The sequence below is a fragment of the Parambassis ranga genome, chromosome 18, assembly GCF_900634625.1.
Source record: "Parambassis ranga chromosome 18, fParRan2.1, whole genome shotgun sequence".
Lineage (NCBI taxonomy): Eukaryota > Metazoa > Chordata > Actinopteri > Ambassidae > Parambassis > Parambassis ranga.
In genome coordinates, this window is record NC_041038.1 from 10,417,039 (window position 1) to 10,429,166 (window position 12,128).

A 12,128-nucleotide genomic window follows, 5' to 3' on the forward strand; every position below is an offset into this window, starting at 1 on the left:
GCTCAGAAAGGAGCTACATCTAGCATCTGCAGTTCTTAAAGGTTTAGCACAGATGCTAAGACCGTAAAGTAAGAGATGGGTTGCTCTTAATCTTTGACCCGCTGACCCCATTCATTTCCGCTAAAACTAGGCTGACTGTACACATGCAAACCACCTAAATGGACATCAGTAATCCTTTGCTTGGACTGAACCTTCACAAAATAAGGGCAAGAAAAGGGGGGAGGAGAAGTAAGACAACTAGAGCAAAACGTGTGAAGGCTCACCAAGGCTCTGATCTAAAAACTTCCAGAAAAGGAGACGCTCTTTGCGCCTGGGCGTCCCTGGAATGTTTCAATAACAGCCCAGAACACGAGATGTATGATGTATGTGAGGAAGAGAAGCAGGAGGACAGAATGATAGAGACGAGAAGAGGACGAACACTCATTTAATTAGCTGGCCCGGCCTCAGACACGCTCCTCTGGATATAAGGTTAATGGATTGTATGTCCATAGAGAGCCAGGCCGACACAGCAGACGGCTAGACTGAGGAAGAGACCACATGCTAGACTAAAAAAAAAAGTTAACATCCAACAATGAATAGCATGATGAAGCTTCAGCAAGCATTACGTGTATCTAAGGTTCTCGCTGCAGAACATTTAAACAGCAGAAATGTCAATTTATTCAAGCACACAACCATGCAGACATGCAGAGTGGATAACCCCAACTGGGATTAAGTGTTCCAACATCTGTGACATGGCCTCAGGGATGGAAAACTGAGGGTTAAGACTTTCCCAGTGGACTTATCAAGCACTTATCTGTTCTCTAACTGTGTCACAGAATGCTAAAAAAAATGTGTACAATAACAACAGAAAACACATGACCAGATAAGTTAGTAATAGCTGTCATCGTTTGAGGTACAGGTGAACATTAAATCTGAAAACATCTACAACGTTTACAAATTTTGAAATAAAAGTTAGGCTCAAACAACTTCAGTTGAGTCAAAGGTCTGTTTTTGTTCTCTTTGGCTGCATCTGTGGCCATAAGCTGTAATTTCAGGTTTGATTTTTATCATTGCTAAATGTTAACATCCCTTCACATTCACACAGATGAGTTCAAATTGTAAATATCTGGACGGCTGCTGCGCTGCCTTGGAAGACAAAGATTTAAAATAACATTTATGTAAAGTAATACACAGGGTATTACTTCACATAAATGTTATTTTAAATCACACTGGGGAAAAAAATCTGGCTAAAGCGGGATTCAGGCCTATCCAGATGTTTTTTTTCTGAGTGTGAACACCTCGAATCCGGCAGTATCCAGTTTGATTTCAATCCGGATCAAGCCGGATTGGCCGGATTGGCTCAAATGTGGCTCAGGTGTGAACGCAAATGTGGCTCGCGAATCCGGCTACTGACATGTTACTTCCGGTTAGCGACATGCTACTTCTGGTTAGTGATGCGCTACTTCCTGTTCACGGGGCGCGACACAGGACAAAAAAACCGCACGACGCATGCACACACGCAGTCCTACCGCGGCCTGAACGGACTCTGTATATTACGAGGCGCCAACTAGTGGTTTGGAGGACAGCAAACACGCTGGATGAAGCTGGATTGAGTGTGGACACAAGTGTGTGCTAGCCAGATTTGAAAATAGGTCTGAACGCATCCAGCTTAAAGGCTGTCTGTGCTCAATCCTACTCTAGCTGGAATGACTTTCTCCAGTGTGAACGGGGCCTAAAGGAACACTGAGAACAGCCTGTTCAAACCTTCCCTGCCTCCTTTAAACCTGCAAGGTTTGTTAAAACAAACCAAAGCCTGTAAAAAAGAACACACATTTCTAGTTTCATTTAGTTTGTTGGCACTAACAGATAAGTGCTTTTGGACATTTCTGTCACAACACTTTGCACAGGAATGTCTAAGCTGGAAGATCTGTAGCTGACAGCGGACAGCAGGCTTAGTCGTCTGCCAGCATCCTGTGTATGTTTCACCTTCCTGTTTGACAGGATTCTGTTTTTTCTTCGTTTTTTTATAACCGGCCATACTAAATATAGATTCCAGTTTGGAAGCTAAGAATAAGTGACACACAAATCCAGACAATGGCAAAGTAATTAAAGACAACTATGCAGTCTGAAAAAGGAAAACCGTTGAGTTTCCCCATGTGATGTAATACACACACTGAGAATAAACAGGCGTAGCACAAAGTCCCAATTCACTGTGCTAATAAAACTGACTTACAACAAAACACAAGCTGCAGTCTCTGATATCAAACCTTTCAGTGACCTTTGACATGTGTGCCACAGAAGCAGAGAGACCATGAAGGTGACCTATTTGTTATTAAGCCCTTGGATGTGTAATGCAAACTGAGCCCAGATCAAAGCTTTAAGTGGCCACCTGTTGGTCCGGACATGCTACTGTTAGCCGTGCTAAGACAAATTAGCTGTCATAACCTTAGACATGAGACTTGGATCACGTGTTTCTTTTCAAGCTTAAGGGATCAATCTGATCATCTCTAGATTAAAAATGGCTGAACAAAAGTGGTTTGAACCAATCAAACCACTGTGAGGAACTAGCTGAAGGTTTTCTTTAGATGTGATGACACCAAGAAGCAAACCGATAGGTCGAAGTTACTCTGTGCTCGCTTTAAAGCTACTCTGTGTTCCGGCCAGCATCAGTTAGCATATAGGTGGAGTATTTCTGGTAGAAAATGTGCACCAAAAGCCATCAAACGTAACACATGTCCACAGCCGGTACTTTCTCACAGGACGCTGATTGATCTGCACGGCCTAAGGTTTAGCTGCAAGCTCATCACTTGAAGATGGACTTGTGTTGACACAGAAGAAGCTTCTTATCATTGATCAGATTTACATCTCAATCTGTGATTCAGTCTGTACGTGTAAATTATTCTGTTATGAGCACAGGCCAGAGCAAGAATGTTAGTGGAGACAGTCTTGGGAGAGGACAGCATACCGAAGAAATCCACACCGCTCTTTGCCCCTCTCGCCCAGGCCAACATGTCACGTGCCCCTCTGCCAAGGGAAAGTCCCTGAAATCAGAGGGGACTGCTCCTCACGTCCAATATCTAACTTTAAATCTCACATACAGCTATATTGATGTATTAAGTGATGCCTTTGAATCAAAGCTGGCTCTAGACTCCCCACTTTTTCAAATTTTCATGCATTTTGATCAGAAAGTGACTCCCACTCTGCATCTCATCAAGCTCAAGTCAAAGAAAAGGTTGTATTTGCAGTGCTGGAAAGACTAATGCTTCACTAAATACATAACCAGGAAATGACATGCAAAGCAAGGAAGCCACAGTGACAGTTTTAGGCCTCTGTGAAGGACATGGTGTTGGCTTCTTCCTGTGTTAAGGCGATGAGTATTATCGCAGTAGGACCCCAGTCTTATAACAGGACGAGGCTCTCGCCCCTGTCAGTATTTAGTATCAGGTGGTGATCAGAAAACCGCGAAAATGAGAGAATTTGAATTTAAACTCTAATCCAAAAAATCCAGCTGCTGATTAATTTTCTTTCTGTTAACCATGTTAGCTCTACTGTTTGTACCTGAACACAAAAACAGTGTGTGAAACAAAAAGGGAACCGCAACTATTTTGTTTCTATATGTGTTACAATATCGGCGTATGGTTGTATATGACTTGGATCAGTCACCCAGCCAACAGCTCAGTGCGTGGTTGCCAGCTAGGGGATCAACACCTTTAAAGTGCGGTGGAGAGGGACAACAATAGCCCCCTCTGGGATGGGAGAGGGCAGACAGTTGTGCTACTGCAGGCCACTCGCAGCAGGAAACGCCGCACAGCTGAGTACAGTGACCCACATCTCCTACTGAGGGGCCTTCTGCACCAGTGAATCAGCTTACTGACAGCCAGCGTTGTCTGTTTATGAATGAATTATCTGCATGCTGGTGTGTGTGCAGATCCAAGAACATAAAACAAAGACGTTATTTGACGGAGATTGTTAATAGAATGTTCGATTTAGGGACAACATATAACTTAACAAGGGCTACAATCTGGTGAATCAGGTCATCGATTGCTTTATTACTTTATGGTTTCAAATCCACTCTATGGGCCCTGCAATGGCCAGTTGACTGTGGGCTCAGGGGAGCTAATCATCAGATAAATCCCCATTTTTCTCACCAGTGATCCCGGGACTGGTTGTGTCCTCCTGTGACAGACCTCAGTAATAATAAGAAACACTCAGTTGAGTATCATTGCTGACCCAGCCACAACCACAACAGGGTACAAGATGGAAAATCCATGCTGAAAACTTTTCCACTGACTTTATAAATACACTCCAGGGTCCTGTCTGTTTGGTGACAGGCCTCATTAGGTTGGATCACAACCCTAAAGCCCCCTGATTGAGATGGGCAGCAGCTGTCCACTTCTGGGGGGGAAACTGTGATGCAGCTATGCCTTTTAGGCCCCGTTCCCACTGGAGAAAGTCATTCCAGCTAGAGTAGGATTGAGCCCAGACAGCCTTTAAGCTGGATGCGTTCAGACCTATTTTCAAATCTGGCTAGCACACAGTTGTGTCCGCACTCAATCCGGCTTCATCCAGCGTGTTTGCTGTTCTCCAAACCACTAGGTGGCGCCTCGTAATATGGCTAATAATGTGGCTAGCCGGATTCGCTAGCCACATTTGCGTTCACACCTGAGCCACATTTGAGCCAATCCTGCTAGATCCGCCTCTCGAGGGTGGATCTAGCCGGCTTGAAATCAAACTGGATTCAGCCGGATTGGAGGTGTTCACACTCGGAAAAAAACACATCTGGATTGATCTGGATGCGGCCAAATCCTGCTTAAGCCACATTTTTTTCCCCAGTGTGAACGGGGCCTTAATGACCTACAGCTCATGCCATCCTCTCTTCTGGTGGGTGAATTGTACAGTAAAGTATTTTAAATAATAATTTGTTCGCAAGAATGTAAAGACAAAACAGTAAAGCCACAGGCTGTTACACCAAATCATGACATATTTGTTGAACTAAGAGGAACTGTAGTTTCATCACTACATGGGACCGCTTTAACATTGTCCTATATGTAAGGTAGGAAGGTAAATATATTTTACCATTAACAGAGATAGCATTACAAATTTTGGAATCATGTTTTTAACTGATCCACCACAGTCTATTTTTCACGACCTGCTAGCTGCTGCTTTTGTCGCTCTCTGTGACGTGAAGTTACTGAGTCACTCTGTAGAGCTGAAGAATCTATTTAAGGAATTTCACTGCTAAAAGCTTCCTGATGACCAGCTTGTCACTATTGTGCCACAGCTTATTAGTTTGTCTGTTGCCAAGTTGGGTAATTGCGACACCAAAACAAGCTTAAAGATACAAAATTCTTCATGGAGTTCAGTCGCTACAAGCAACCGCTACACCTTACAAAGAGCAATTTGATGCGTGGTTATCACACGCTGCCACTGAGCCTTCTTTTTACTGCTAATTTAAATGTTTTCATTTACATCCGTGTGGGTGGTGCGTTGGCTACAGAGCCGTTTAGCCCGTGAGAACCCTTCATAACAGTTTGTCCTCAGAAAAAGGAAATGGCTTTGCCTGTTGAGCTGTACTGCACAGAACCAGGACGTTATGACACCGCCGCTCCCCAGAGCAAAACCCCAAACTCTGTCTGAACCTCCAGCTAAAAAAGTCTGTCTTTCTTCAAGTGTGACAGAGCAAGGTCGGGTTCAGACAGCAGCGACGGAAGTATCACAAAATTCCTGTGCTCCCAGCAGTTCTTCGGCAAGCACTGGCAAATATTAAACCTCCTTTCGTTGAAGCGACTTTTTTCCCAACGGTTTGGAGAGATCACGAAGCAGAGGGATCTACTCATGTTTGCTTTTACTACATTGGAGTCTCTGTAACTGAACCTACAGCAGCCACTTTCCACATCTGCAAGTTGCATAAAGCTTGAGCTAAATGAAGGCCCTGTATCTGAGTCAGCTATCATCCAGCAGGTGCATTACATCAGAACTGGATGTTCCTTGCAGCCAGAGGGAAGAGCTTTGTTTGTTGAAACGCCAAACAAGCTAAATACACAGCACTATTAAAGCAGGGGGAAGACCACGTTCACATTCAGCACAGCGCATCTTTCTCCTCATGCTGTTTTGCATCTTCTGCTGACTGTCAAAACAAATGCTGCCATACCGTGCACGGAGCACAGTGATGATTTACGATTTCTATTGTTCAGATTTGGATTCGATGTGCGTTGCTGTGCATGCAGTTAGATTCACAATAGAGCGTAAAAGATGCCACATTATTTAAATGAAAACTGTGAAATGTGTTACAGGCCAACACAAAGGAACACCGCATACCTTGACCTTTAATTCACCTCCTGTTGTTTGTTATCTGTGATGCCAAAATCAGTTGAGCAGCTGATTCATTTCCCCGTTCAGATAAAGGAAGGACAAAAGTCTGCCAGTTCATTGGTCGTTTTCTATTAAAACTACACACCTCAATAAAGATGTTGGCTGAGGTTCAATGTGATGACAGCTGGCTTATGGTTGCACAAACATGACTGCCAACTATAAATGACTAGACCTGTCAGAAAAACCATTAATATTCCACCATAAACTACAAAGAGATAACAAAAAAAATGCTCCATTATTCAACGCTTTTGTTTCTCAGATCCATCTCCAGGCTCTCTGAATGTTTGCCCTGGCCTTTGAAGGTCCTAAATCACAAGGGAGCTGACTGACCCACCAAATGTTAACCCCACCTCCCCCCCTAGATTTACCACCTAAGTGCTCGCAGCATGCTAAATGGCAGCTTTGAACCTTGAACTGCTTCAATAACAACAGCCTCATCTTTACCCTCAATTACTAGAGCTTGGAATTCCTTCAGTACAGCTGAATGTGCAAATACTGAAGCGTGGATGCAAATATATCTGCAGGTAGAAATACAGGTTGTGCAAACAAACAAGAGGAAAGCCATATTCACACTGAATGGAAACCCCACTAACATCTGGGTTTACCCTGCTTTGAGATATAAGGTCAAATGACTCTGCATTAGTTGCAGGTATTTAATGGCTCTGGGTGCCGATTGGAACCCGGAGCCATGCAACGTAAACATCTGACCAGATGGAATATGCTGCTCTGTACTCCATCATCACCATCCGTCTGCATTCAAACAGAGCTAGAACCATTGTTCATGTAGTGCTAAATGAAGAAAAAGGCGTGGGAAAGTAAGCACCTTGACACTAGGCAGCTTTCTGTTGGCTGGTTTTTGTGTTGCAACCCTTAGTTCTAGGAGTATCGTTGTAGGTTTAAATAAGAAATCCACCTACACTAAGGCCCCATTCACACTGGAGAAAGTCATTCCAGCTAGAGTAGGATTGAGCCCAGACAGCCTTTAAGCTGGATGCGTTCAGACCTATTTTCAAATCTGGCTAGCACACACTTGTGTCCGCACTCAATCCGGCTTCATCCAGCATGTTTGCAGTCCTCCAAACCACTAGGTGGCGCCTCGTAATATACAGAGTCCATTCACGCCATGCGTCGGAAGTAGCACATCGATAACCGGAAGTAGCGTGTCACTAACCGGAAGTCGCATGTCGCTAGCCGGATTCGCTCGCCACATTTGCGTTCACACCTGAGCCACATTTGAGCCAATCCGGCTAGATCCACCCACGAGAGGTGGATCTAGCCGGATTGAAATCAAACTGGATACAGCCGGATTCGAGGTGTTCACACTCAGAAAAAAACACATCTGGATTGATCTGGATGCGGCCGAATCCTGCTTAAGCCACATTTTTTCCCCAGTGTGAACGGGGTATAAGACAGCTGTAGACGTCAAAGTATCAGTAACAAGACTAACATCAGTCGCCTAATAGCAAAACATCAGACCAGTGCGGGGCCTTGTCTAAAAACTGTGAAGCTCATCCTATCTGTGTAGCAGAACCAGCCCTTAAAACCACAGTTCACATTTTGAAAACACAACAGCAACACACACAGAGACTTGTGTTTTCTTAGACCGCTGAAAGGCAGCTGACCTTTCCTTGGAGCCTGGTGGGAAATGGGTGACGCCACGGTCGTGTTTACTAACATTGTATTAAGTCACCACTCTCCCATCTACTGCACTTCATTGTTTGCAGGCAGAGAGGGCTGACATTGTCCCGTGGCCCAGTTTTCCACGGTTGTTGTTGTTGTGGAAAAGGGCAAGTGCGCTTTTTTTGCCTTATTAATCAATATACAGGGTTTATTTTCAGGAGCTGCTCGTACACAGACAGTCATGAATGCTTAACAGCTGCCTGGGACCAGGTTTATTACTTTCTCCAGCAGCTTTAACAGACATGAGGTGGATGTGTTGGATGAACATAAATGTATACATGAGTCTCTGTTTGGAGTGAAAGGCTTTCTGTGTTGTTCTGTCATTGCTGGCAGCACAGCACGGAGCTCAGTGTGTAACCGATGCATCTGTACAACTATAACCAAGTGTACAGAAACATAATAACTTTGAGAAAGGGAAACAAGTCTGTGGTGTGGATTATATTATTCTGTAGTAGCTAATCCACTGTGCAAATATGAAAAAGTAGTACAATAATCTATTAGCCCTCTAACAGTTAGCTCAAAGCTTAGCATACAATCTGCCAATAGGAGGACAACAAGGAACCTGACTGCCCACAATCCATCCACCTGTACCTCTGAAGCAACACACACACACTGACACTTTATATTTTGCCAGTGTAACCGGGAAGTTTTGTGTCAAACTACTTATTCACAACAGCGACTTCCTGGACTTTTCTTCGGTTGCTGAGCAACCAGTCCCAGTCAAGAAACAGCTTCTTAGAAGGAAGCAAAAACACACAAAAAAGCATACCTCTTACTTTTGTTTAGAGCTTTAGTTAACAAAGAGAGACGCCGGCTGACAAAATGTCAAGAAGTGCTTGAAAAGCAGAGAAAGAGCTCGATGCATAAACACCATCTACGCAGGGATGTCAAAACACATTAGCATGAACGTTGCGTTGAAAATATTTATATTAATGTCGACTGTGGTTACAGTTGCCTTAAGTATTGTTTGACCTCAGTCCGTCAGTGTGTGGTCACCTTTAATTACACACTCAATGCAGATAGAGTAATGGATGGAAGCAAATGGTCATTAATGGATGGATGCCACATCTGAAATGACATAAAACAGCACTAACAGATACAAACATCCTCATTAGTGTTGCATTCCGTGTTCACATTGAACCCAGATAGCCTGGTTTATCAGATCTCTGCGCGTACAATCGTAACGTTACGCAGGTGTTTGGAGTTCTCCAGGACAGGCAGCTAACATGCACACAACATACCCTGGGATACAGTGAAAACTGGAGCCTGACCAATGTCAGTCTGCTGATATTATAGCCCAGTATAGCTGCTCACAGATCACAGGACATAGTGCAGAAAAAAAGAGTTGGAGCACTGTCTGCAGCAAATTAACCAGATGATGCCATCATGGTAACCATTAGTTTGGAAAAGTTGACCCAATCACTTTCACTTTATAATATAAGTAGAACTTAACATATCCCTGCAATCGTGTTTATCACATCAGTCTGCTGTCAGCTATAGTCAAAGTATAATAAAGACATTGTCGTATAATTTAACAGAGGAAAACAAATGTCTGAATTTATATTTGGGCTAAAATCAAGACATTTATGCAGCAAACAGCTGAAATGAGATGAAAATGTACTACTAGTCTGCTAAAGGGGTGGATCATTAAAAACAACCATCTGACACAGCTACAGGAAGTGACTGCTTTTGTTTCATAACCATGTTTGCTGTAGTTTGTCACTATGTACATATAAGAGAATTGCTGCTAATATACTGACGGGGTGGAGGGTTCACCTGTGGCCCTCTGGCATGGGCCTGTTATCATGTCTGACGCCGCGTCATCCCTTGGCATTACAGGAGGATGCATCCTGCATTCCTGTCATGTCATGCAATGTATAGAGAGGGAAGAGGAGGAGGAGGAGGAGGAGGATGAGGAGGATGGGGGGATGTGAGTGTCGACAATATATGCATCACTTCCCATTAGGAGCTCCTGCAGCAGGGGCATTCCTCGGCTTTCCCCGAGAAAGCCACAGGGAGGAGGAGGGGGGGGGGAGGAAGATGATGAGGAGGAGGGTAACACTGTACATGCGTAAATATGAACTGGAGGATTGCGTTTACCTGTGGTGGCCAGATTTTCAGCAGCATCAGGCGAGTGGCCGGGTAGATTATTCGAGTAAGTGCACTCCGAGCCCAGTACCGCATAGATGACGAGTCCACGTAGCAATACATTGACTATGTGGATGTAACTCATGGTGGAGACGAGGAGATATAACGGAGGAGGAGGAAGAGGAGGAGGAGGAGGGGGACAAAAATAAAAAGGATACGGCAGCAGTACGCAGCCCCCCAAAAAAAAAAAAAATTAAAATTAAAAAAATGTCTTTTTTCAAATGATGACAGCACAAAACCTCACAGGAGCGTGAAAAACACCTACAAAATAATAGTTCATTGTGAATCAGCGACGAGACAAAGTACTGAGAAAGACAGAAACTAGCAGCCTGTAATGGATCTGCTGCGCGTGTCAGAGGCGCGACTGCTGTGCGAGCGCCCCATGTCCACTCCTGGAAATTCAACACACACAAAAAAAAAAGAATCTGCTGGGTTAAATCCCTGCGTGGGTCTGTGAGCTGCTGTACTTCCACGTACAGTGCACAAACACCGTGGACAGCTTCAGCATATTGAACTCGCCGTGTCTCGCGGGTCCGCCTCTTCACGCGAAAGTAGCAAATCCCATTGCATCACAAAAATTATGACCAAAAAAAAAAAAACAAAATATCTTTACAGTCGTGTCTTCTTCTTCTTCTTCTTCTTCCTCCTTCCGTGAGCCGAACCCGGCCGCACACGACATCCGCCTGGTTTCCGAATCAAGTCAGCTCTTCGTGGCTCGCCGTGACGCCCCGTCTCCTCCTGTCATATCAGCTGCTCGCCGGCTGATGCGGACCAGCGGAGGGACGGAAAGCCGAGCGAAGCGGAAGTCGGTATGCAAAGCGGCAAAGAGGAGGAGAAAGAGGAGGAGGAGGAGGAGGAAGAGGAGAGGACTTTAATTTGGACTACTACCCCTACCGCGTGCAGGACACCACCGGAAAGGTTTTGCTTTTGTTTTAGTGGGAATTCAGTGGAGCGGCGTGGGTTTCGCTTTCTTTGTCTATCCATAGGTGGCGTTAAAAACACGTGGGGGAGGGGGGGGGGTCTCCGGAGAAAGTTCGCGTGTTTTTCCTGTCCCGGTGACGCGGAGGATGAAGATGATATCAAGCCGCTTTCATTGTCCTTCGTCTCCTCCGCTTACAAAAACGCTGCTCCAAGTTTGCCTCCTATCCGAGAGCGCTGATTGGCTGGCTGGTCCCAACATGGCAGAACCTGATTGGTCGCCGCACGCAGCAGTTTTTTTCTTCTTCGTGGTTCAATTTAAAGAGGCTCAGCGCGCTAAAGTGATGGGACGTTAAAGGAGCATTCCGCTGTTTTTATATTTGGATTAAACCCAGTAAATACAGCGGATGTATTAAATTGTGAACATATAAAAGAAAAAAGACGTTGTGATAATAATAACAAAAAATGAAAAATATTTTTTTATTATTATTGGCCCCTATTGGGATAACTGTAGGCTGTTTATTTATTACCAAATGCACCAATGTGTGTATAAAAGTAATTTAAATGCAGAACTCACAACAAATTTTTGTTAGTTTTGTCAAAAAAAACTATGATTAGTAGTTTTTGTTTTAAATGTATTTTTTTTTGTTTTGATTTTGAAGAATCACAATCATTGCCTGTATTTTATTTATTTTTGCACATCTACGTATATTCTGGCTTTTTCCTTCAGTGTTTTAATGAGACTGTGCAGCTGTTTACCAGAGGTACAGACTGAAAACATATTCCCAAAGATGTTGAGTCATTCTGTGTTATCAGTAACAAGAGCATAAGCCACAGCATCAAACAAGGCATGGCTGTCCAAACACTTATAAAGCCTGATGTACTTGATACGGCTTTCGGTGAGAAATCTTTCAGCGATGGCCGGCCCCCGAGCGTTGATGGGCAGCGGGCGCACTGCCCTGCGACACAACACACCAGCTACCAGGAAGGACTGCTGTGTGAGCAAACTCTCACGGCAGGTAATACTTGTC

The 12,128-nt window shown here is 44.3% G+C and overlaps 1 protein-coding gene across 2 annotated transcripts in view; it reads right to left on the bottom strand.

Annotated features, from left to right (window-relative positions):
* Positions 1–11,340, bottom strand: part of stim2b (stromal interaction molecule 2b) — a 37,872-nt gene extending 26,532 nt beyond the window's left edge. For both annotated transcript variants that reach the window (XM_028428871.1, XM_028428870.1), the window contains exon 1: positions 10,132–11,340. In XM_028428871.1, coding sequence (XP_028284672.1) covers positions 10,132–10,264 — 133 coding nt within the window. In that variant the 5' untranslated portion in view covers positions 10,265–11,340. The remainder of the gene's footprint in view (positions 1–10,131) is intronic.
* Between the last annotated feature and the right edge of the window lie 788 nt (positions 11,341–12,128).